The sequence below is a fragment of the Aethina tumida genome, chromosome 3 (assembly GCF_024364675.1).
Source record: "Aethina tumida isolate Nest 87 chromosome 3, icAetTumi1.1, whole genome shotgun sequence".
NCBI classification, from domain to species: Eukaryota; Metazoa; Arthropoda; class Insecta; order Coleoptera; family Nitidulidae; genus Aethina; species Aethina tumida.
The window spans coordinates 10,213,363-10,240,949 of NC_065437.1; the positions used below are offsets into that span (position 1 = coordinate 10,213,363).

General features: G+C 26.0%; 1 protein-coding gene across 3 annotated transcripts; it reads right to left on the minus strand.

Moving 5' to 3' along the window:
* Positions 1-4,957: 4,957 nt before the first annotated feature.
* LOC109599859 (innexin shaking-B) lies at positions 4,958-27,455 on the minus strand. 3 transcript variants are annotated; one of them, XM_049965574.1, is made up of 6 exons: positions 27,267-27,455; positions 22,502-22,744; positions 20,827-20,960; positions 19,689-19,866; positions 6,401-6,620; positions 4,958-6,047 (listed from the first exon to the last, which is right to left on the minus strand). In XM_049965574.1, exons 2-6 carry the CDS (start codon positions 22,742-22,744, stop codon positions 5,509-5,511), a joined length of 1,314 nt encoding a protein of 437 aa, XP_049821531.1. In that variant the 5' UTR covers positions 27,267-27,455; the 3' UTR covers positions 4,958-5,508. The 3 variants fall into 3 exon arrangements, with proteins under 3 accessions (XP_049821531.1, XP_049821530.1, XP_019871473.2); XM_049965573.1 differs by lacking the exon at positions 27,267-27,455 and adding an exon at positions 22,841-22,891; XM_020015914.2 differs by lacking the exons at positions 19,689-19,866; positions 20,827-20,960; positions 22,502-22,744; positions 27,267-27,455 and adding an exon at positions 16,426-17,150.
* Between the last annotated feature and the right edge of the window lie 132 nt (positions 27,456-27,587).

A 27,587-nucleotide genomic window follows, 5' to 3' on the forward strand; every position in this document is an offset into this window, starting at 1 on the left:
TAAATCAATATCTTTTTGATTTTCCATAAAATTCTAATGAATAAGTCAGATGAATCATCCTTAATATAAAAAGTAACAAAGAACGTTCCTGCTCAACTTTTTGCGTAATTTATCTTAGTTTAACGTATTTAATGCATCTTTTAAATAAACATCCCAATAAAATTGTTTGTTTCAAACATACCAACCTTGATTTGGTATCCTCATTAATACTGACGAAACCTAAACGTAAATTTGTCTTTTTGTGCCTCCAAACAATTTCAACATAAATTGTAATACGTGTAGTACAAGAGCTTGTACAGTTGTCATATAATTCGTGTTTCGAATTTTTATTTCCAGACGTAAAACTCGCTCCTGCTCACGCCAGTTTATTGTAAAAGTTTACATGTTTAAAGCATTTAATGGTCGAATTATAAATGATAACAATGATAATAATACAAGAAATGATTTTAATTAAAATCAGTTTCAAGGCAGGACAGTTTTGTATTATGGTAAGCAGCCAATTGTGTTGAAAGAGATTCAAAAGAGTCAGTAGCTGCTGCAGTCGTACCAACAACCTTGGTTTTATTTATATGTACGCTCTTTTATATTTATATTGGCAAAAGCAATTTTTTGTCCCTTATTTAATGTTGAATACATTCACTTAATAAAAATGTTCACAAATTTATGGGTTGTAAAACTGGTATAAATTTGCATGTTTTGCATAATACGAATGTAATAATGTTTATCAAAATTAATTTTTGTACTTTATCATACTGTGCATAATTAGGGTAATTTGATTAATTACGAACATAGATTTTTCATTAATTTACAACACGTTTTAGTATGAATAATATCCTCAGATTTCAATTTAAAATTGCACAATGATGATATAAAACTAAACATAAAATAATATAAAGCTTTCACCTACTGAGCAATCAAGATAATCTTTTTATCTGGCAAAGTATGGACATGACCAAACTTATCTCCAACCGCATAATTTTTTCTTGCGATTTCTATTCTATATCCGCCAGTTGTTATTTTTTTACAATTTAAATTGCAAATCAAATTTCTTTCTAAACATCTCTAAAATATAATTTGAAAGATAAATAAATATATTAAAAAGTTTCATTCAGTAATTAAATTTTTACTTAAAATAAAATCATTTGTGTATTAAAAATGATGTTTCTTATTCAAAAATTATGTGACCTTCGTCTTTTTTCACTTTTTCGATAGTAAAAGATAATTATATCAATTATTTGCATAATATCATTTTTCAATGGCAATGAACTCGATATGTATTCTAAGTGTATACATTACCAATATAGAAACTTTTACTTTTACGTGAGTCCAATAAGGTCGAACCATCCTCTTGCCACATAAGTACAACGATACATTCTTCTTCAGTGAAAAATACCTGAAGCATTTATAAACGTTGTATTCCCTTTGTCACAAAGTCTTTTCCTTAAGACACTCTGCCGAAATATGTAATATAAATTATAAGGTATTCTCTTTATGTTTAATCTGCCGAAATATGTAATCCGACGCAGTTGTTGCAAATTGATTCATTAATAAGCATGGCATGCTTTATAATTAAATAGCTATTAAGAACCGTGTTCGCCAACGGTTAAATTTGTATTGTTACTTACCGTGAATGTGTTTATTGAAATTATTTAAATGTCCAATGCTTCCTTTGAACGCGCATAATGATTTCAATTTAATTCAGACACAGGTGGTCTTGGTTATACGAAATTGATTTTAGATTAACATTCATTATTATTCACAATCAATGTACTCGAAACTTTAACGAAAAAAATTGTTTTAAATATATTTTTTTGTATATTAAATTAGTAGGCTTTGCAGAATTTGCACACGTACCAATGGGTAACAACAGCTGTATGGTTGTGCGAGCGTGGGCTTCGTATGGGCGTCGGCTGAACTTACTACACACTACCGTAAATGGTTGCAGACCATGGACCAGCCAGATTTCAATTCGATTGTTCGATTATTCTGTTTTTTCTTTACGTGTGCATAATTCAAAAATGTGAATGTTAACAATCGGTTTAATTAAGGATTTTTAAGAATCTTTCAAATTCTCAGGTGTACGTATTGCATTAATCACTTAATCTTGTCGTTTGTTTTGGAGACACCTGTTGTTTCTGGATAAGGAGAAGGAAGTGAGTACGTGTAAACTTCCTGGTGCTCAAAGACGCTGTCGGAGACAATAAATTGAATAATTTACGCGAGGTCGCAGTAGCTAATTTACAGTTAGAAAACAAATAAGCCTTATTAATGGTTGAAGATGTTAATTATTATTGATTAGATGCTTAATTAATTTAGTTACTTATTTATTTTGAATTAGAAAACGACAAATTAAAAATAAATGTTGATTATAAATTTAAATGGGAAAATCTAATTTCTATTTCGAAGTTTATGATGCACTTGAAAGGTCATGTTTATGTCACACCACCTACAAGAACACATTCAAACTTTTACTGACAACCCACCTCAATAAAATTTTACAGTTTTTCTAAAACTTCAAACAAATCTGTTTTATCTACAATATTATTATTAATATTTATACGAACAAGCTGTCATCAAGTCAAATTATTCGGCTATCTTTTAAATTTTTAGATAATTGCCAGTTACATTAATAAATTTATATCATTATAAAATCCGTAAATTAACTGTTTGTTGTCAGTTCTATAACAAATTAATTTAACGGTATAGTATTAAATATTTTCATATTAATCATATATTAAAACCTTTGAATTATAAACAATTTTTGAAACTTTTATTATGTGCATCAAATTTGTTTAAAATATTATAGTTCGAAAATTAATTGAATTTTTATAAATTTTGGAATAAATCAGTTATTCCAGAATATTTTTTTGAGAAAATTACTTTTTAATGAAACATAATGTAAACTAATAATTGTAAATAAGTAATTATAAATTATCTCATTTAATTATTATAGCTATACAATGTTGTATTTTCTGCATATTTATGTGTTAGTTATTTTATTCGCTTGAATGGTGCAAATTTCATAAATTTATTGAACAATTTAAAAATATAAACAAAAATGTATAAAAAATTATTTTAAAATTAATTAAATAATCAAATAAAACCAATTACGAATTCTAAAAAATATTATTATTTTTAAAACAATTATTTAAGGAAAAATTTGGATTTTTGTAAATTAATTTCATAAATTCCACAAACATTTTTTATAATTTTTATGTATTAAATATTGAGTCGAAATAATTTAAAAATATTTAGATATTAGAAATTAAAAAAGAAGACTAAATTTGTCCAGAGTTAAAAAAAATAAATAATAAAATATAATCTATCAATTAATTAAGTAAAAAAGAATGAATAAAATATAATAGAACATAATTTATATGTTATGTGTATGTATTTAATAATTCAAAGTAATAAAAAATAATATAAGTGATCTTATAACTAAAAAATATAATAATAATTGATAATAAATAAAAAAGTTAGATTTAGAAATAGAATAATTAATTATATAATATATGTATAAAATTCTAATATTTTTAATAATTATTTAATTTCAATTATTTTAATTAATTAAATATAACTGAAAAAATATTGAAAATTGAAAAATTCTAAATATTACTAAATATAAGTCAAAATTTATTAAATTTCTTAAAATTGTATAATTTCCAGAAAATAGTACTTAACTAAAATTATAATAAATTAGAATTTTAAATATTGTAAATAATTCAAATTAATTTAAATATAAAAAAAGTAATATAAATCTTGTAACTAAGAAAGTATTAGAAATAAATAAAATTAAATTTATAATATGATAAAATATAATAAAAAATAAGTAAGTTGAAATTATCTTAACCTTGTATTTCTTTGTATTAGTTGTATACAATAATCATAGTATGTATTTAGCTTAAAACAGAACATCATAAATTTTCAACCCCTAATAATAAAATATTCAGAACCTTTTATATTTTGACAGTTCGAATAATTGAGAATGTATTGATGAGAAGGGTTTACATTAAACTTTTACAAAAGGTTCTCCCTTACACGAAGTTAAAAATGTAGCAGACTAATATTGATGGGTTGAATTTTACATTTATTATTCGATTAAAATGGATATAAAATATGAAGTGATTCACCTAATTAACTTAAGATGCATTAAACATAAAAACACCCTGTACAAGCTCTAATAATAGTTTTGCTAAAAAATCTACTAAAAAAAGTATCAAAATTGGTTGCATTACATAGACACTTTAGTTAGATCATCAACCAATGTTTCAAAATTAACTATTCAGTTTAGGTATAGAACATAGTAGTCATTTTATTTGAAATTACATGTAGAATTAAAAAATTCAAAAATACACAGGGTGTTTCATTAAAAATAACAAAGTGTTTCAAGATGCACAAAATTAAACGTTATTAACGAACATCCTGTATAAAATTTGTTAATACTAATAATGATCCTTTTGTCCTAGGTCCTTTTAAGAACCTGACTTAAGAAATATGTTAACTATTCAGAAAAAAAAATAATATCTCAAAAACTATTAAGTTTAAATATAGGATATGGTATAGCCATTTTATTTTTAATTTCATTTTCAGTGAGAAAGGAAATGAAATTTTACTCAATAAAAAACGTAATTCAAGTCAAGTTATAATTGGTATAAAAATAATAAAAATTTCAATCAATACTCTTCCTTCTCCATAAACTCCTACTTAATAAGTTAAATGAATCACCCTGTATAGTGAGTTTTTTGGATTATGATTATAGCAGAGAGTTATTATATTTTTTGCTGTTAATTATAATAATGAATTTGATGAAAATTAAAAATTTAAGTTAGTTTAAGAAGTTACTTAAATATAGGCAACTGTCAATACATCAATAGAATATATGTATAAATTATAAATTATTGTGATTAGGCAAAAATAAAATAATTTAATAAAATTATCGGTGACTTCACAAAATAAATAACAATATGAAAAAACCTTTATTAAAGATTTTATAAAATACAAAAAGATACAATAGTAACCTATAACAATTGATATTACAAACATAAACAAAAACTTTATCTAAGGAAGGGATGTACTCATTACAAAAATAAATAATAATAAATAAACGAATAATAAATACATCAATAAATAAAAAATATAAATTGAAGAATACTGACCTTCATAAAATTAAGTACAATGGAACGTTCGGATTTACTCAATTTCATAGTTATTATTATTTCAAACATCTCGCTGGAATGGCCTATGAATTAAAACCTTATTAAACACGTTTTTATGAAGTCACACTCTTCCAAGTCTTTTGTTATTACAAATACGTAAATGTAGGTTGGGATACAAGAAACTGTTATTATTGTCCTATTGTTTATCGTCCATTTGGTTGAATGCATTTTGCTTGAATATTAACAATTTCTGTATCGAGTCGCCGGACTAGAATACAATTACGGAGTATTATTGGCGTACATCCCTGTCTTTGGGCAGTATAATCGGTTAGAAAGAAGGCACGTGCATAAACTAGGCCTCCTGTATTTCACCTTTGAAACCGGGCACGTGATGAAAATTGTGCCGGTTCAATTTATTGGCCAGTTCCTGCATCACATCGCGAAATATGACGGAGTCCACGTTCTCACCCAACATGTAAAACAGAAACCAGTCACCCATCTTGCTCCGTCTCACCAACAGATCGATCGCATCCTTCCTGACCAGTCTGTACCTCATCCTCAGCAAGTACACTCTCATCCGCGGCGAGAATATTATCACGATGCGGTAGATCACCGTGAAAAACGTCAGCACGGCCAGTATGATGAACCAGAACCACAGGAACACGTAAATCTTCTCGTTCACCACGTTCAGCGGCAATATGCACAGGCAGTCGTGCCGTTCCCAGTCGCCGGACACGCCGTACTTGTGGAACGTGCACTTGGTCATCCGCGGAAAGATCTGTATCATCGGATCCTCGCGGTTCTCCTCGTCGCTGTTCATGAACGCGATCACCTCGAAGCCGAACATCAGGAAGGCGCCGTCGAAGAAGCGGTTCATCAGGAACATCTGGCCTGGAAATCGACGTTTTATTAGTTATTCCGGAGACATAAAACCATGCAAGACACATCTGTAGTCTATTTCGGAAAGTATGCCACTTAACAAACCAATAAATGTTTCACGAACAGATTACGGGGATGCTTGTTAAACTACTTAAAAACTTTTTACACCCGTCCGCGACTTCTTTGATGTGGATATTTTTAACTCCAGCGCCATGCGCTGTTATGAAACGAGTTCCCTCGTGGAGAAAAGAGAGAAATTAATTTGTGTGACGGGAAAATATGACAGGCTCATTAAAAATGTCTTTGTACTCATTAGTTTGTGTCGTGAACTTGTCGTGAAATTATGATGCCATTTCCTTCCTTACCAACAACATTGATTAAGGCCAAGACTTCGCAAATATAATATTTGTACGCCCACCAATTGTGGTATCTGAGATTCTCCCACAGGTAGTCGATCATCAGCTTCTTCTTCTGCTTCTTCTCGATGTCCGAGCAGATGCCGATGTCCAAATCCATCATCAACGCGTGGATTTTCCCTCCCTCCCACGACTTCCACAGCCATCTGGGCGTGTAGAATAGTATTGCCTAAAACATAAATAATGTTTCTGTTAAACCTGCCATTAATTTTAATTAGATTACTATTTTTAAAAATTCTATTTTTAGATTGCCCGTGCTTAAAAATGTTTTTAGATCTTCAGTTGGATTTAAAAATACGAATGTAAATAAATAATTGCACCGAATTATATTTATTTAGGTTTTTCTTCCGTGTTCAGTTTGTAATTATTTATATTATTTACACATGTATTTGATATGTAGTTAATTAGTCATGATTATTTGATTAGTACTTGTACATCAACACCTCGAAAATATTTTCTTTATTTAGTTTATTCAACTGGTGAAACAAACATTCAATGAAATCTCGTTAATTTCTTTATTTTTGTTTAAAAAATCATTTTTTTTTTTGTGAAATATTTATGTATTTAAATGTTCATAGCAGTTTGGTTGCTTTAGTATATATAGGGTAGTAATTTATGGATAATGGAAAAAAGTGTTAGTTTGAATTTTTTTTAACAATTATTATCATATTACTTTTTTAATTTATTGTATTTTTAACAAAATTTCATTAATTTTGTTTTTTTAATGCATACCTAATTCAATAATTTTTAAGTTAATTCCTTTCCAAAAATTTTGACAAATTGATGGTGTAATTAAAATGTCTTTAAAGTCACCAATTTTGATGCTGGAAAGTTCATTTTTGGCATTCATGTTTATAAACCATTCTATAGAGTCTTTATTAGTACTTTCAAATTTTATATGGGGTATTCCTTATTTACGTTTAATTTTCTGCATCCTGAAACATCAATTTCTTTGTTATTTTCAGTTGAGCACCATATATATTTTAACCTAATTAAATTGAATATTAAAAAAATTTTCTATTGTTATAAACATTCCCTATACATAAAAAGTAAATTAACCCTAATTTAATTAAAAAATTAAAAACAAAATAAAAACAAAAATAAAATATAATTTATTAAAATTTATAAATTAAATGCCTTCCATTGCACACTACTACCATTTTTATCAATCTACAAAGAATGAAATATTGATGTTTTAAGATTCCCAAAATTGAACATAAATAACGAACACCCTCTATAAAATTTGGAAATACTAATAATGGTCCTTGTCTAAAGTGCATGCCAAAAATTAAAACTCAAGAAATATAAGGTTTAGGTTTAGGATATGATAGAGTTTGCAATTATACAGATAATTTAAAAATATACAGGGTGTTGCATAAAAAATGATAAAACTGATGTCATTTCTGGTGGAATTGTAAATTTTCTTCAAAATAAATTAGAAAAGTAGCTCAAGTTAAGTTATAATTGCTACAACAATTTCAAATTAAAATCTTTTCCGGCCTTTATAAACTTCTATTAAATAAATTGAGTGAATCACGTCGTATATTTAAATATAATATTTACCTAATTTAAAATTACATAAATTCTCTTTTCTTCTTTTCTTTTACTTGTTTCACAATTTAAAATTTTGTTCAAATAACAATTAAATGTAAGTTTCTTTGTTTAACTTTCCTCTTAAGTTCAGTCACACTAAACGGAAGCTACTTTTCGCTGACTAATATTATATTTCTTTTAAACCTATCTTTAAGTATAAACTCAATTCTCCATTCTTCTCTTTTTTTTTTTTTTTTTTTTTTTTTTGATAAATGTGAAATTATTTTTAAAAGGTTTACACTGGGAGATTTATGTAAGAAAACGTTTTCGCGATGAAAATTCTAAAATTAAACAATATTTAAAAATCCATCGATCTAATTTTTCTCAATTTCTCAACGGAGGCGCGCGTAACTCCTAAAATAATAAACATGAGCTTTATATTTTCTTCGCTTGTCTCTATGATTTATTTTCGGTTTTATAAACAATTGGGTCGATTTGTTATTTAATTATAAGAAAACTGTCACTTTGTTCGAGTGTCTGAATTATAGTAAATCCGGGTGTCACTGTTATCTAAATATTTACTGAAAAATCTTATTGCTTTTGTTGGCACCAGATGAAGATAATTATTTGCGCACGTGGATTAAGACATTACATTACATTACATTACATTATGTTTTGTTAAAACATTTTGTTTGTAGTTGGAAATTGCACATATGCCACTAATTGATTCAGATAAATCGTTGGATTTGTTATCTTTGAATTATGTATTCTTATACAAAGCCTGAAGGCTGAAGAGATATCCATTTAAATTTCATGCTTAAAAATAGCCAATGTTAATAGTGTGTTTTGTTTTTAGTTACTTAAAATTTCGTGTTAAAACGTGAACTTATTGTGTGCTAATTGTTTCTCCATTATTTAAATGTTGCACATGTACAAATTGTGCTAATTAGAGTAAATAAAATCTATAAAAATCACTATTTACCCACATTGTTTTTAACGACCTCTCATAACTTTTTACGTTTACACTCCCCATGAAACACGTATTTTATGTAGAATTTCCGGTTTACGATTATTCATTTTTCCTATACAATTTTAGCATCGGTCTGTCAGCCGTTTTGAGTCACCTCAAAAAATACGTTTTGTCGATAAAAATAAGGATATGACTGTTTTTTATTAGAATTATGTGTTGGTACAGGATGTGCCAGAAAAAAAAATAGTCCTAGCATTTCTCAGACATGTTATTTAAGTTATTGGCTATTTAAAATAACCAGAGCAAAAATTATTTGAAGCTGCAATTAATCTAATTAGATAATCGTGTATTTAGAAGTCTAAAAATAAAGGAAACATTCTGTACCGAGCAACATGAATGCAATCTCTTGCGTCAGATGACTTGTTGAAGTTTTGCAATAAAATGACACTCATGTATGTCAGTCGGATATATTTCTCAATTTATCTAAAATTTGGCTATTTGAACGGTTGCCAAATGTTTAACGCCGCGTATCTAGGAAGCGATTTATTTTTCATATATTTAATCAATGGAATGGGGATCGTTGATCGTGTTTTAACGCACCAGAAATTTATGGCATAATGTTTAGATGTGTCGACCTTCCGAACCAATTAGCCAAAATTTAAATTTACGCATATCGGTTTGGGCTGTTATTTGAGACAGTTATTACGGAAATGCATTTGCTTCGCCATTAAATAAATGCATTTAAACCATCATGGTGTACCAATAAAACGGTGAAATTTTCTAATATCGCACACGTGTGACTAATAATTTAGATTTGGGCTAGAAAAAAATGAGCAGTAAACGAACAGAAATGGTGAAACGTGTAACAAGCCAGTGAAAACGGTCGTTGCTCCAAGAATATTACTGGATATTTGCCACGGGGTAAATGCATATTATTTTTAGTACATGCACACGCTTTGTGCGATTCTCCGAAGATTACAGATGAAAGCCCGCACACAAAACTATTTTGTCTGTAATCAATTAAAATAGATTCTATTGCTTTCAGCTTTCGAGATCGACAGATTTTTTATCCCGGGTTTATTTCGGGCAGCAGCATTTAATCTGTTCGAGGCTCGTAAAATGATTTCAATTGGGGCGATACCTGTTGTAATTATAATAATGTTTATTAAGTGGAAACCGACAGTTCTTCTCGTATTAACTAGACGGTAAGATGCGACGATACAAATATCACTGTTTGTTTTTCCTGACTTGAGCCACAAGCGACAGCTGTTTTTTTTCAACTTTTGTTTTTAGGATCTGGTTAATTTATGAATTTTGATAAGGACTGTTATTTATTGTCTGTTAATTTGTTTTTGGAAACCGTTGGTGATAAATTATTTTTTATTCGCTTATGAGTTGTTGGTTTTTGACATGGAAATCATTATAATCGATGAAATATTTCCATTATATAAACATAAAATATTCATGTAATTTTGATATAACATAAAATATAATATTCATAATGTATTTTCAGTAGAAATATTTTACTAAATAAATACTGTAGCTATTGTTTTTTCTTAACCATGTTTACTCGAATACATCCTAAATATATTTTCATGTATGTTATTTAATTATTTGATCTTGGTCCATTTTATTCAATTATTATACTTAGTTTCTAAAAATATTTATGATTCTGGCACAAATACAGAATGCAACGATTTTTTGGCACCTCATCCTTAAAAGGTTGCTGATCTCTCAATAACGAAATAATTCTTGTTTAAATGTTCACTACTTTGTATTCAATATTTTATCAATAAAATTACTTTAGTACTTTGTTTAATAAAAAAAAATGTTTTAGAAAGTGAAATTTAAATTTAGTTATAAGGTTATAAAAATGTATACATAATAATTAAATATTGTTATAATGTTTTGACATAAAAATTAATTTAATACACGTTTATAATGACATGAAAAGCTTCAAAATCGTTAAATTGTATTAAAAAATTGAAATTAATTTAATTATAATCATAAATTTATTATAATTAATTTATAATAATAAAATTATTATAATTATACAATTGTTATACTTAAAAACAAACAAAAATGTAGGATATCTCATAATTTAATATATTATTTATTTTATATTTTAATTAATTGTATAATTCAAAATTTTCTATGTAAAAAATAATAATAAACGCACACAAATTAATAATGTTATAAAAGAATAATTTCTCTTTTCAATTGTAGTTATTGTCGATATTCTGAACATAATTTCCAAAAATTAAAAAGTTTTATTAATCACACAATTAATACTCTTTAAAACCAAAGAGATTTAAAATTTTAAAGTGTCGAATATCTCAAAAATATATTTTTTAATCCTAAAATAAAATAAAAAAAAAAATAAATATTTTATAGTCATCAAATTTTAAATCTTGTTTTTTGAAATAACAAAAATATTCATTATATCTAAAATTTAAAAATATATTAAGTTAAAAAAATATGTTAATATATTATTATTTAACTTATTATATGATTCATATTTATACAAAATAAACTTACATTTACCATACATTGTTGTAAAAGAATAACAGTATTCTGGACATAATTTTTCAAAATTAAGAAGTTAATTTTATTAATTATTATTTTTTAAAAATTAAAAGATTTGATATACTATTTCGGATATCAAAAAAATTAATATTTTTTTATTTATTTGTATATATTGTTATAAAAAATATATTATTATATATTTTTGTTCGATTTCAACAAACTTTTTTTTTCAATTTGTAAGTACGAAATTATGATATTATAATAGGCAAAATGGAAATTGAAGAATACCAGTAAATTTTGTATTGAAAATTTAACTACATCATTCGATTAATATATATATATATATATATATATATATATATATATATATATATATATATATATATATATATATTCATAATATGTATATATATATTCATAATTCTGAAGAAAAAGTATGAATTATATACTTATGAATTAATATTCCAATATTTTTGATTAAGATAATTTGTGCTATTTTTGACAATTTATTCTGTAGATTAATTGATGAATTGATTCAATTTAATTTTTTAGCCAAATCGGATAGAAAATACAAATTTTATGGGGGTGCCCTGATTTCAAATGGGCCACACTGTATATTATTAATAATAAATAAACATAAATTAATATTGTTGTTAAAGAAAATGCATCCTCCCAATTCCATCAATAGTACTGTGAACTAATTTTTTATTAAGTCAATTAGATTCACAATTATTTACTTACGTTAAAACGGAAAGGATTAGAAATGCACAATTATTTTCAAATATATCTAAAATTAAAATTTTGTTAATTAATTGTAAATATTGTTAAAAATATAAAATGATAAATCTCAAATTTTTAATCTTCGAGTAAGTTTCTTCTACATTTCTAATAAAGTTTTTTGTGTAATCTGGATATAATTTCCATATATTAATTAATTTATTTTTTACATAAATTACTTTGTTTAAAATATTATGCCTAGTTATATAACACATTTTAATAGTAAACACGTAAATAAATAATGTTTTTAACGAATAAATTCTCACTTGAACTGCAACAATTTTTTTCTCAGTAGTCTGGACATTATTTCCATAAATTAAAAAGTTTTATTCTCCCTGTTTTAAATTCTAAAAGCAAACTTTTCACTCTAACACCCTAAAAAATTCAACTTTTCCTCATAGAACATGTTTGTACATAATATTAAATTTTAACCAGTCCAATTTTGATGGAATTGATCAGCTTAAATGATTTTGTACGAAATTTTATTAGCTTTTATCATACTCGTTGAATATTATATTACTAATATATTTTGACATGTTATACGACGGATTTATTAAAACAGTGCACGTACGTACCAAATCTGGATGTTATTATATTATTATGATAATTCAACGCCCTCCCATTGAATTCGTTTCATCGAAATTGCTACACATCAATATTTTATGAGACCTTTTCTTCTCTATTTTCCGATATTTAATTTAAATAGTTCGTTCGATGCCGTTTACAACATTATAGGAAAACTTAAAACAGACATCAAGGCAACTAAATTAAAAAGAAAAATATTAAACAAACCCATTAATCAAACATATCTGCCGATGAACGTTCTGAAACGTTTAACGGTTATTTCAGTTCTGTATTGTATATCGAATGATTCAGGTACTATTTTCGCTTTTATTTAAAAGTAGTGAAGTAAACAGGAGAGTGAACATTACCTAAATATAACACCCTCGATCTTTTCTATGTCACTATTTCGACGAGATTTACGAGCGAAGGAATTCCGAACGAACCAGAAGTTCTGACTGAACGTTTTTAAACGTTATTTCTGTTAATATGGACGATCATTTCAACGAATAAAAATGTAAATATTAATAATTGTGTTTATGTATTTGCGAACGTCACTGCTTTATTTGTAAAACAAATTGACTATTTTTAGAACCAGGGCAGTGTATTTTAAGTCACTAAAATGAATTGCTGGTTCGGACTTAAGTTTAAAAAAAAGTCGCCCCACGACTTCCGCTTCAGTTGAGGAATTTTGCAAGTTAACTCATGTAAATAATTCATATTTTATGTTGCAGTCATTAATTAAAAATAGGCCTACTTACTCACCTCCAAATTTACCTGTTTTTTGTTTCACTTGTAGTTATTAAATGTTTGTTAACACCAAGTAAATTCTTGATTAACGCTTGTCTATTTAGATTATGATAATTACGTTAATTAAACAACGAGCGCATAAACACGAACTAAATGGCTCTCGAAAATTGGATTTACTACACCTCGACGTTTTATAAACACACAGATTAGTTTCAACACTGGAATGTTTAAACTTATTTAAAAATAGTACCAATTGTCCTCGATTGATTTTTTAATATATATGAATATAATCTTTCAGTAATATTTCTTATTACAATAAATTAAAACTTGCCCCTCCACCATTTTTACAACTTAACTTCAATCATGTAGTTTTTTGGACTTACTTGAAAAAACAAACAGAAGCAAACCCATTGATAATACTTGTACATTTTCCTGTCTTTAGGGTTGTAACTTGTTTGCACCCCATAATAAGGTAACCTACGGTTGTTCGGATAAATCACGGTAAAAGTCGAGTGTATCCAACAAAAGGTGCTCAGAACATCCCCCGGAATGTCGCTAGTGTGCACACAATCAATCGGATTACCGACGTATTGCCTCATCGTAACGATCATACTGAAAGCCGTTAAAACAGCGACAGTGGCCGAATAATGTAATTTGAAAACTGGCCCGTCGATGTAAACAGTCCGTCTTTTGACGAGTGCCTTTAGACAACTGAACACGTCCAACATCTTGTCAAATGGACTGAAACGAACTGAACGAAACAGGAAATATTCGCGACTTTATTGCCAATAATCAAACATTGTCGGTTCTTTAGAAGTGGTCACGGTTTTATTTTTGTCTCGTTATAAAAATCTACTGGCAATTTGGCTTAATTAGTGTTACATTTTCCAAATTCAAGGATTACCATTAAGAGTGATTTTTACTTAAAAATTCTTTGTAGTGGTGGTCCACTTAAAATTTATGATTTGAAATTATTGTTTGGTATTACTTGGAAAATGTAACAAGCATTAAATAATCGCATTTTAAAGTAATATTAAATAGACACACTTTTAAAAGTAATATTTATTATTTTAAGGAATATTTTAATAATAAAATTTATTTTGGTACACTGATTTAATGGTTAAATTTAAAAATATATATTTATTTGTGTATAAAACTATAAAAATTCAAAAATCCAAATTATTTTGGATCTGTTTTAAATCTTGATTGAAAAATTTTCCACTTTTTTATTTATGTTAAATATATATAAGAAATAAAATAATGCAATTATTTTAAAAAATTTCAAACTAATAAAACCATTTATGATGCATTTGAACAAATTATTAAAAATGGTTAATTCTTTGAAATAGTTAAATATATTTAAAAATGAAAATTAATTTGAATCAATCTTATTTTATTAATTTTTCAAAGAATTAGATGGTTAGATGGTGGTTTTATCACAGGTGTGAAAAATTCTGTTGTTGATGCAATTTTATTTAATTTAATTAAATAATGAAATCAAAAATTGTAAAAATTCTTAAAACTTTTTTTTTAATTATTAATAACCATAAAAAATTTATAATTATTTTATTTTTTTATTAATCTACAATAGTTCAAATAATAATATGAAAATAATATTTTCGGAGGAGGAAGTAATAAAAAATTATTATAGTTATTTTGATACTAAATTTATTTTGGTACATCTGTAATTCGAAAATGACACAATTGCCAAAATTAAAATAAAAAACAGAAATCCATTATTTGAAATATTCCGAAATCAGTGTTTTTTAACATTTATTATAAAATTTTAGATCAAAATTAAGTATAAATAAAATTATCAAAAATAAGTTTGACAAACTCTAAAATTAATTAATAGAAAATAATAATAATATAAAAATATGTAAATTCCAAGGTTTTAATTTAATTTTAAAACCCTAAAGAGATAAAAATAAATGTTTTTATTAAAATAATATCATAAAATATTGGAAAAAATATCCATCAAAATGTACTGGTATTTTTTTATCGATATTCATTTTCCTGAGACCGTTTCAAGTTGTTACACTACAATTTAATCACAATTTTGTTCACAATAATTATGTTAATAAACATACAAATGTATAATGTGATCATATCAATAGTATAAAATGTGAAATAAGAAATGTTTGTTGACAAAATATGAATATTCAGTTTTTTATCTCAAAAGTTTAACCTAAAAAATCTGAAACTGCATAAATTATTATTGTAAACACAAGTTGTGAATCTTGTTAATGTTAGCTGCTATTTGTTATTGTATTTAGAATATTGTAAATTTTTCTTTCCTTTGTATTTTTTTATTATTATTCATTTTCCTGAGCTTGTTTCAAGTTGTTACATTGCAGAAAATAATCTTATCTTTAAGTTAAACTATAGAATAATAGCAATTATCTTAATAAACATACAAATTTAAAGTGTAATTATAATCATGAAATAAAACGCAAAATATATGAATTTTCTAACTCAAAGTTTAAGCTTCAAAACTGAAAATTTAGAAAAAAATATTAGTTTTTTAAAAGTGAAGCAAAAAATATTATGTAATTGACTTTTTTAAAAAATTATAAAATTTTGTAATATTATACCAATATTAAAAATAATGCATGTATATTATTATTTAATTTTTTATAATAATAATAATAATAATATTAAAATTATTATTAATATGTTAATATAAATTGCTATTTTTATAAAAACAATATAAGAAATAAGATAAAAAATATTGAATGTTAAGGACCGGGAAGTAGTTTTTATTAACAATTGATTGATTCTCATCCGACAATGAGCTCAAGAAACTGTCAAATTGCATTTGTTAATTTTAACTTTCGGAATTCCGGAATTGTCTTACCTGAAAAAATAGACAAAAACACACCCACTGATAATACTTATAGAGCTTCTTGCCCTTTTCGTTGGTGGTGGTGTGCACGCCCGGATAACCCAAGGCGGGATGCGCCTGTATGGAGTTGGTCGGCGTCAGCGTGAAGGTGGAATGGATCCAGCAGTAGGTGTTAAGAACATCCTCCGGTATATCCTTCGTGTGTATGCAGTCGATGGGATTGCCGACATATTGCCTAGTGGTCACGATCAGACTGAACGCGATCAGGATTAGGACGGTGATCGAGTAGTGCAAACGGAATACCGGCGAGTCGATGTGTATGTGACTTACTCTGATCAGAGTTTTCAAACCGCGGAAAATATCCAACATCTTACAGTTCGATTAATCGTGTTCGAGTTCGGTCGTTCGATTAGGCGGTCATAATTTCGTGTTAATCATCGCTGAGGGATTGATCGTTATCAGGTCATGTTTTGGTGTCGGGGGTGGATCGGCGTCCGAAGCGGTCATCACACACGTGCGAACGGCGGACACTCGCGTCTGCACAATATCCAATATCCAGCACTGGCCGCCGCGTTAGCAAGACAAGACGCCTTCCAAGCGTCAAGACGTTTATTTTAACACTAACTTTTCGAACAGTGCGGCCGGCCATGTGGTGCGGAGCCACGCGAATATCTCCCTTCGGACAGATATAAATACGAAACGACACCAAATAGACTTATTACCCAGTATTTAACAGAAGCTAAGTCTATCACGGACGGCCGAGAGCGTCGGTGGTTTCTATTTTCACCCGGCGTCGGTGAGAACGGGAAATCATCTGGTTGCCGCACCAAAACCGAATGTATTTTTAAACGCGACGAATTAACCTGTGGTTCTGAACCACAACCAAATTACTACATTTTCCTATAAATTCTATCTTTTATTTATTATTATTTTTTTAATAACCACATTAATTTAACAACTTATTCAAGATGTTATAGCTTTGACTAATTGAATTTTGAAAATTAAACCTTTTGTTTTTGGATATTGTTATAAGAAGTCATGGCTGAAATTGAAAAATGTTACAATTTTATATTATAATAAAAAATTAAATTAAATTGTTCTTTCATGTATCAGGTTTTTAAATTTTGTTTATGAAATTCTTAAATCAATTTAAAATTAGCATAAAAAAATTAGGCAAACTAATTAAACACAAAAATATTTTTCATTTATTTTATATTTTATATAATTTGTTTATTTAATATTAATATTATTATTATTATTATTTATTCATTTTTTAATACATTAATTAACATTAATTTAACAATTTTTTCAAGATGTTATTTATAGCTTTGACATAATTTGTCTAATTGAAATTTTAAAATTAAACGTTTTGTTTCTGGATATTGTTATAAGAAGTCATAGCTGAAAATGAAAAGTGTTACAATTTTATAACATTTTTAGGTAATAAAAATCCTTTAAAATTTTTCTTTCATGAATAAGATTTTTAAATTTAGTTTACGAAAATCTCAAAGTGTTTTAAAATTAACCAAAAAAATTAATTAGACCAACTAATTAGACACAACAATATTTTTCATTTCATTTATAGTTTATATAATTTGTTAATTTAATATTTATAATTATTCTTATTTATTAATTTTTTTAACAACATTAATTTAACAATTTATTCAAGATGTTTTGTTTTTGACAATTGTTATAAGAAGTCATGATTAAAATTGAAAAGTATTACAATTTTATATTATAACATTTTTACTTAATAAAAATCCTTTAAAATTATTCTTTCATGAATCAGATTTTTAAATTTAGTTTACAAAAGTATTAGTGTTTTAAAATTAGCCAAAAAAATTAATTACATAAACTAATTAGACAACAATATTTTTCATTTCATTTATATTTATATAATTTGTTAATTTTATATTAATTATTATTCTTATTTATTATTTTTTTAATAGCAACATTAATTTAACTACTTATTCAAGATGTTATAGCTTCATAGTTTGATTAAGTGAAATTTGAAAATTAAACATTTTGTTTTTGTATATTATTATAAGAAGTCATGGCTGGAAATGAAAAATTTTACAAATTTATATTATAACATTTTTAGGTAATAAAAACCCTTAATTTTTTTTTCATATTCATTTCATTTTTTAAATTTAGTTTACGAAAGTCTTAAATCTAATCTTAAAACACTTTTTATAGGAGGGTCTTCAAAATAGCAAAAAGATACGCGAAAACCGTAAATCGGTGGAAAAAATAACTGAGAGATCAAATTTGCTGAGTAATGAAAATACATTATAGAAATATTTTTTATAACAAAAAAAAATCTATGGGGTACGTTTTTCTTTAAAAATATTTAGTTGATATCCTAGACGAACGTCACTGGAATAAATTTAAAAAATGTTATACATCAAAAATTGCCTTTTGGTGCATAATAATTATGCATAATTTTATTATAGATATTATAAAAAAGGTTATTTTTTAAAACTTTACTTTGTCTTAAAACTTATGGACTTTAAATGAAATGAAATATTTGACCTTGCATTTGAAAAATTTTCTATAATTAATATATTATAATTTAAATTATTATTAACTATTAATAAAATAAATAAATAAAAACTAGTATAACATTTATGTTTTTGTTACATAAATAGATTATTAATGCTTGTGTTTTTTATTTTCAGGTATGTAAAGGAACAATCTGATATAACATTGTGGTACAAAGGTAAACTCTTAAAATTGAACATTCATATATATTGTATAATTTGAACATTGTAATTTAATCGTGTGTATTAAGTAAATTAATCTAAAAATAGAGCAAGTTTAGGAACTAGCGACCGATTTCTGAAAATGATCTATTTGAAAGTTTGAGGTACCGGTAGAGATAAAGTAAGGCAAGGCCGCGACGTATTATAAACAAATCGATCATTGTTATTGATATATAAACCTAACGTCTAATAATCTGTTTCATGGTCATGTTTATAAATATTTTTCTTTTTGCATAAATAAATATTGACTATTAATAATTTTCGAGGTATTTTCAGCTGAAGTTCAATACACGTTGTTGCATTTGCTTCTATTAATTAAATAATAAGTATTTTTTCTAGGGAAGAAAATCCATTGTTTAACAAACATTCTTCATTATAAATTAATATTTATTAATGATGTATTTGTAGAAAACCGGATTCTTTATTGATTAATTCTTTATTCTGCAATTCTCCTGAGTCATTTCATCCAATTTAGTAATTAAGTAAGGGAAAGAAGGATAAAATATTACCTACCTGAAAAAATAGTGTGAAAGCCACCCACTGGTAATATTTGACTTGCTTCGTCGGATGATTCCCAGTATTTTCCACACCCGGATAAGTATTGTCACTAGAAATTTTTTTAAATTCGTCCAAAACTGTATAAGTTGAGTGAATCCAACAGAATGTATTCAATACGTCTTCGGGAATATCTCTGTAAAAAACGAATATAAGTTTAATAACAAAAAACGAACTGCTTTCTTACATAGGAACATTACGAGAGAAATAAAAAATTACTGCCCATCTTGTATAAATGTGACGTGAAATTTGAGGGAACATAAACGTTTTAAAACATATTGATAACGATAAGGGTTCTTTCTTACTGAGAAAATCCACATCCATAAACCCTTTTGTGGCCCTTTCAACCGAACTACTTTATTTTCTAATGGCAGACAACATTTGTTGGTTTTTAAAGATAATATTTCTATAAACATTATTTGAAGAAATATTTAACTTTTTCATTAGAATACTTAAAATAAAAGTTAAATAATAATAAATCTAAGTTATAAAAAAAATTAATAATCTCTGTGAATACAAAAGAAACTGTTTCTAAAAATAGTCCTATTAGTAATTTTTTCTCATACTGTTATTGTTCATCTAAAACAATTCCGGAAATATTACTCATATAAAAAAGACTTGTCATTGTTTCTCCCCCAAAAGTATGTCCAGGCCTTAAATGAGAATCTCGCCCTATTATTTATTTTTCCCACAAATACACAAATAAATATGTGTGTGTGGCATGCACAATTTCACGCAATATCAGTTATATAATAACCATAAAATTGTTGTCCGACGTATTTAATATGCACGCCAGTTTTTTATTTAGATAATTTTTGGCATAAAATTAAAACTGACAGCGAACCAATGGCTCGTGTAATTCCCAGTTGTGTGTATTGGCAACCCAGTTTACATTCGGAACGTTTAGTGTACGCATAAATCTTGTCAGTCTGAGTTTAGTCTTTTATTTTCAGGAGCAATAAAAGATATTTTGCAGAAGAGAATTCATACATTATTGCATATTTTAACAATTTTTATTAATTACTAAGATGTTTTCAAGCATCTAAATAATTTAATTTTACTTATACTTATTTTTATTTAATACTTTTTTACTTACCTAGTGTGAATGCAATCGATGGGATTTCCGACATATTGCCGAGTGGTTACCGCAATTGAAAAAGTTACAAGAAGAATTACAGTAGCGTTGCTATGAAGACGTAAAATTGCCGAATCGATTGTCACGTGGTTTGTCTGAAAAATGATTAATTGAATAAAATCAAATAAAGTATTTTATTGCTGAAAATTAATTAATTAATAAATGTATGTTTCTCTGAAAATCTATATTCATATTAAAAATTAGTATTTCTTTTCAAATAATTGATGTATTTTAAGTTTTTTGAGAAAAGCAAATTAGAAAAAATAAACAGTTAATCTATTGACAAATAAAAAATATTAATAAGAAATGGTAAAATATTATTTTTATATCCGAATTGAACTTAAAACAAAATATATTTTGATTTTTAATGATGAAAAGATATAACATTCTTGTAAATGTATGTATGTAATTTGTAAAATTTACCTTTAACATTTATATATTTATATAAAAGAAATGCTTTCAGATTTTTATAGCTTTTATAACTATACTATAACTACTTTTGTAATTTACTTTAAGGTAAATTTAAATTCCTTTTTCGTCAAAAGTGGCATTAATATATAATTTTGCTAAAAATACAATAACAAAGTTATTGGTGTTTTAATATGCACAAAATTAAACGTAAATACGAACGTCTTGTATACAATTTGAGAAAATTAATAATGGCGCATTATAGGATTCATTGTTAAATTAGTGTTTTTTCGGATATTTTAATTAAACCATTAATCAAAATATATAATTTTTAAGTGTTTCTTTTCTAATAATTCAAATATTTAAAGTTTTTCCAGAAAGGTAAATTAGAAAAAATGAACAATTAGTACACTGATAAATAAAAAATATTAATAATATATAGTAAAATATTATTTTTATATCTGAATAGAATAAAAATAATTTTATATACAATAATTTATAGAGAAGGAAAGGAAATGATATCAGATTTTTATAGCATTTATAACTAACTATATACTATAACTAATTTAATATTCAATTTAATTATGCTAAACATATAAAGTTATTGATGTTTTAATATGCATAATTAGACCATTAATCTGTCAAAATTTTTGGAAATAAAATAATAACTCAAAGACTAATCAGTTTAGGTATCAGACATTTTATTTGTAATTGAATTGAATTGAAATTGAAAATAACAAAGTTAATGTCACTTCCAATGAACCCAAAATGAAATTTTGTTCAAAATAAATTAAAAAAGTAGTTCAAATCAAGTTATAATTGCTACAAATACATCTTGTTTAAATAACAAAGGTAAATCACCCTGTATGTAAATAATAAAAAAAAAACTTTTTATATAATATAATATAAATTGATATATCTGTCACAGATATTTTATTATTTATAAACTGATTTATGTGAGTAAAATTACATTTAAGTAATTATTTTGATTTTATATTTATAGTGGAATTTAAATCCTTTAAATTTAATAATTTTATATTACGTGTAATAATATTTTTTAAAGTAAGTTATAGACTAAAAACATATAGTGAGCGCATCCACCATATTTGAAATTAACAGAAAACTAATTATTTATTTCTGAAACAAATATTTATGCAATCAATATAAATTCAAACAGATATTAATTAAAAAAATAAGCTATTTCAAATGTAAATTAGAATAAAATTACTTGGGCTAAAGTGTAGACGCCGCGTAGCAGGTCCATGCCACCGTGTCCGCCGCCACCGTTGGACGGTCTCTTCCTGCCGGAAACCCTGGTATCGGGATGCGACTTCCTGGTGATCCTCGGCTTCGTCGCCTGCGTCCTATACACTACGCGCTCCTTGTGCACCCTCTCGCTCTTGATCCTTCCCATTTGGGACAGCAGATAACCCAATGGACCATTTCTTACTGCGTAAAGTGGATGCTGCATCTGTCGACAGTTCAGAATATTATTTTTAATTAAAATAATAAACTTGACTAGTTCAAAATATAAATATAAAGTTTTGTGTATGTTTTCGTAACGAACCTTAAGAATTTTACATCGTTGTGACAGTTTCAACATTGGAATTTCGAAACGCGAAACAACATTCGGGACGGTTTTGTTTCGCGAACAGACACCATCATTGTGTATCGTTTTAAATTTAGGCCGCACTAACACTTGAACCAATAATCACTGCCGAACGTATTGATTGATCTTTTAAAAACGTTTTCCAGTCACTTTCCCAGAAATGAAGACTAAACCTTTTATATTTATAAATTCGGTTCCGATAAAAATACTTTCTTGACCCGTTATTTTTATTATTTGTTGCCAGTGTCATAAAAATTAACTACGGGGAAATAATTGCGGTGTTAAAATCCGGGTGGTGTAAATATTTAAGTAATAAGGTTTTGTTTAGTTTAATGTCGCAACATATGTGGACCAACTCCGTATTTTTTACTTAATTAGCTAAATCGTTCAGTGCGTCAATTAATGTCAAGACAGAAGAACACACAACGCGTAAAAGTGGGTTGAATTAAAATAGACGTAGTATCAATAAATCCGAATAAAAATGACTAATGTCTGTTGGCAGGACATCAGAAGCGTCGATTTTGTCGCGTTGACAGTTGTTGTCTGTTGAGCGTATCATTTCATTCCACACATGAGCACCTGTAGGATTTACACAATTACACGTTCGCAACAAGAACATTTGTCTCGCGTTGAAGTTGACAGAACGATTGTGTTTTTAAAAATGCCTGGCCGTTTTATAATTATACGATTGTGCAGTTAAAAACTCGCAGGTCGGTTCCGCAATAGTTTATTTTTAACTTCCACCTCAATCTAGTTTTTGTTATAACAGGGGAGCAGTTATTCAATGAGAGTTTTGTGAAATTTGAAAATTATATACTGCCATGGGTCATAAATTACGAATTACAAAAATAGGACGTACTGGTATATTTAAAACACATGTCGTTATAAAATGTTATATTTGACAGGATAAAATTGTCGCAATTCACAAATATAAGGTTTATTGTTCGTTGTGTTTATTTTAAATGGAAAGGCTGCTTACCATAAAACAAGATTTATAGTTATCAATTGTGGCGTGTGTTTATTCAGTCTTACACATTTATTTTTAGACCGATTCATTTCTTGCAATTCACAAAATTGACCCCATAAATCAAATATCGTTATTCGGAAGATCATTTATAGTATAATTTTCTTCATAATCCCTAATTAAGTTCCAAAATGATAAATTATTTATTTTCTATACTTTTGGTCTATTTCAAGGCGGGATAGAAAATATGTACTTAGAGGCAAAATGTCAAGTTTTTTAGTACAAAACCAAAACCTTTGGAAATCATACTAGCAAATTTTTTATAGAAAATCTAACTACACCACTGAATTAAGCACTCCCCTGAAATAGATATATATCAAATTTCTTTAAAAATGAGGCACACTGTAGAGTGTTAAAATAAATTAAAAATCATGAAAAACAAAATTTTTTGCTTATTAAAAACATCAAACTACATATGGATATTTTATATATTGAAAAAATCTGTAGATTCTAATATTCAATTTATACAAATCAAAATAAATTTAATACTTAAATAAAAAGCTGAATTGAATTTGTTGATAGATTTCATCAAAAATTTATTTAACTTATTTAATATAAAATGATTAAAAGAGTATTTATAATAGATTTAATTTTAAAACTTTACTATTTTTTAATTGAATAAATAAAAAGTCTTCATTAATATTAATTTCTCGTATATTTTTAATATTAAATTTAACTATGTTAAAACATGACATTCTTTTAAAAATAATAAAGTATTTTAGGATGCACAAAATTAAATAACGTAAATAGCGAACACTCTGTATAAAATTTCGGACTACTAATAATGATTCCTTCTAAGATAGTCCTTAGTCAACGTATACACAAAAAATTAACTTTACGGAATCAAATTTAGTTGCTTTAGATACATTTAAATTTTTGGAACAAAAGTAATAACACAAAAACTATTAGATTTAAATATAGGACATGATAGACACAGTTTAGTTCCAATTAGATGCAAAAATATACTGAGTGTTTCACTGGAAATAACGAAGTTGATATCATTTCCATGGAACCCGAAAATAAAATTTTGTTAAAAAAACTAGAAAAGTAGTTAGTTGTTATTTTTATAAAAATTTTAAATCAATACTTTTTTTCTGTCCTTTATAAACTTCTAACGCACAACTTTGATGAATCATCCAGTATATATAATTTTTTTTCCTTATATGAATTGTCAAGCTGAACATGAATTAAAACTAAAAAAATTATTTTATCTATTGACAAAAATAAAATGTTTGTAAATAATAATTAATCTCAACATTTTAATGTAACAGTAATATTTATTTTCATTAATTTATACAAATCAAAAGAATTTAATACTTAAATAAATAACTAATTTAAATTTGTTTTTAAATATATAACATATTTTATATCAAGTAAAACTATTTTTAATTTAATAAATTAAAAATCACTTTTTATATTAATTTTATGTATAGAGAATACTTATACATACCGAAAGGATTTTTAATATTCAATTTAATTATTCTGACACATACGTGGTGAGTTGAACTCTCTGTAGATTTTTTTTATTTTTAAATTCTACGTGTAATTGCAAATAAAATGGCTATATCATATATAGTAATTTATATATATTTATTTCCAATTACATATGGAATTTAAAAATCCAAAAATATAATGGGTGTTACATTGAAAATTTAATAAATTAAAAATATCTCTTTATATTCATTTTATATATAGAGAATACTTATTTATACCTATCGAAAGAATTTTTAATATTCAATTTAATTTTGGTAACACATACATGGTGAGTTGAACACTCTGTATATTTCTTTATTTATTTCCAATTACATGGAAAATTTAAAAATCCAAAATATACTGGGTGTTTCATTAAAAATAACGATATTGATATCACTAAACCCTAAAATAAAATTTTGTTAAAAAAACTAGAAAAGTAGTGAAGTCAGTTATAATTTTTATAAAAATTTTCAATTCAATACTTTTTTCTGTCCTTCATAAACATCTACTGCACAATTTTGATGAATCATCTTGTATATATAATTGTTTTCCTTATTTATATGAATTGTCAAACTAACAACAATGTTCTTATCGTATACAATTAAACTGAACATAAACTGAAACTAACAAAAAATTGAAAAGAAATTTATTTTATTTATTGACAAAATTAAAATGTTTGTAAATAATAATAACCTCAAGATTTTAATGTGGCGGTAACGTTTATTTTCATTAATTTATACAAATCAAAAGAAGTTAATTCTTAAATAAATAACTGATTTGAATTTGTTGATTGATTTCATCAGAAACTATTTAGTCTAAAATTATAGAAAAAATATTTAGAATATGTTAGATTTATTTTTAAATATATAACATATTTAAAGTTAAAACAAGTTAAACTATTTTTTATTTAATAAATTAAAAATCTCTTCATTTTCATTTTATCGAAAGAATTTTTAGTATTCAATTTAATTATGCACATACATGATGAGTTGAACAGTCTGTATATTTTTTGATTTTTAAATTTTACATGTAATTGCAAATAAAATGGTTATATCATATATATTTATTTTCAATTTCAAGTAGAATTTAAAAATCCATAAATATACGGAGTGTTTCATTGAAAATGAATATTGAAATATTTTATTAATTAACAACTTAAAATGTTTGTAATTTCGAAATTTTAATGTGTCAGGAACATTTATTTTCATTAATTTATACAAATCAAAAGAATTTAATACTTAAATAAATAATTGAATTGAATTTGTTAATTGGTTGCATCCAAAACTTGTTTACATTATTTAATCAAACATTACTGAAAAACTATTTTTAATAGATTTATTTTTTAATTAAATAAGTAATATTAAATATATTTCCAATTAATTACTTAATAAAAAGACATTTAATGTAATGTTTTTAAAAGTACTTGAATTTAAAATTTAATTTTGTATATAATTTAAAATAGTTTATTATTTTAATTAAAGTAATCTAATCCTATAAATAATTTTTATTTATAATTTAAATGTATTTCACAGTTTATTTATTTTTTATCGAATCACAGTTAAAAACGAAATCACAATACAAGCTATTAATAAATAGAAAAAACAAGCAATAACGTTTCCTACTACATGTGGTTTTTTACACTGAATTATAAAATGGAATTACTAAAAATAAAACAATTCGACAGATACTGAACAATTAAATATTACTAAACCCTGAATATAGGTCTTCAATATTGTTAAAAAGGGAAAATTTTAAATTTGTCTCGCGCGAAATCAAGAATTATATATAAAAATAGTTATAAATAGTTTTTAAAATATCCAATAATACAAAAAATGTATTTATCATCGAATAACTAATACGATTGATAAAAACAAAAGTGAAACTTACGTGCAGTTGACAGTAAAACAATAGTAAATAGAGTGCATAATTGTTGGATGGGAGTCAATTGGGTGTTCGGGAACAATGCTGTGTCCAGTTGAATGGAAATATGCGCACATGTCTTTCCAGCCAATCAATCACTGTCCGAAATGCTCGAGTTGCACCTCGTCCGTCCACTGAAAGCGTCGCGACGGCCTAGACCTAACCTACCGCCTAACCGGACGGACTTACTTTTATTTTTACGACGATGGAAGAGATCGCGGAACGCTCCCACATCAATCGGGACTTTTTCATAAATTACTCAAACGCAAAAATACACACAATAAGCGA

Coding starts and splice junctions, on each gene's coding strand:
- LOC109599859 (XM_049965573.1), bottom strand. CDS start 22,876: ATGTTGAAACTGTCACAACGATGTAAAATTCTTAAG. Junction 22,745..22,840: donor AACGATGTAAAATTCTTAAG/GTTCGTTACGAA, acceptor AACTGTCGACAG/ATGCAGCATCCACTTTACGC. Junction 6,621..19,688: donor CTTTCACACTATTTTTTCAG/GTAGGTAATATT, acceptor TTTATGTTTTAG/GCAATACTATTCTACACGCC.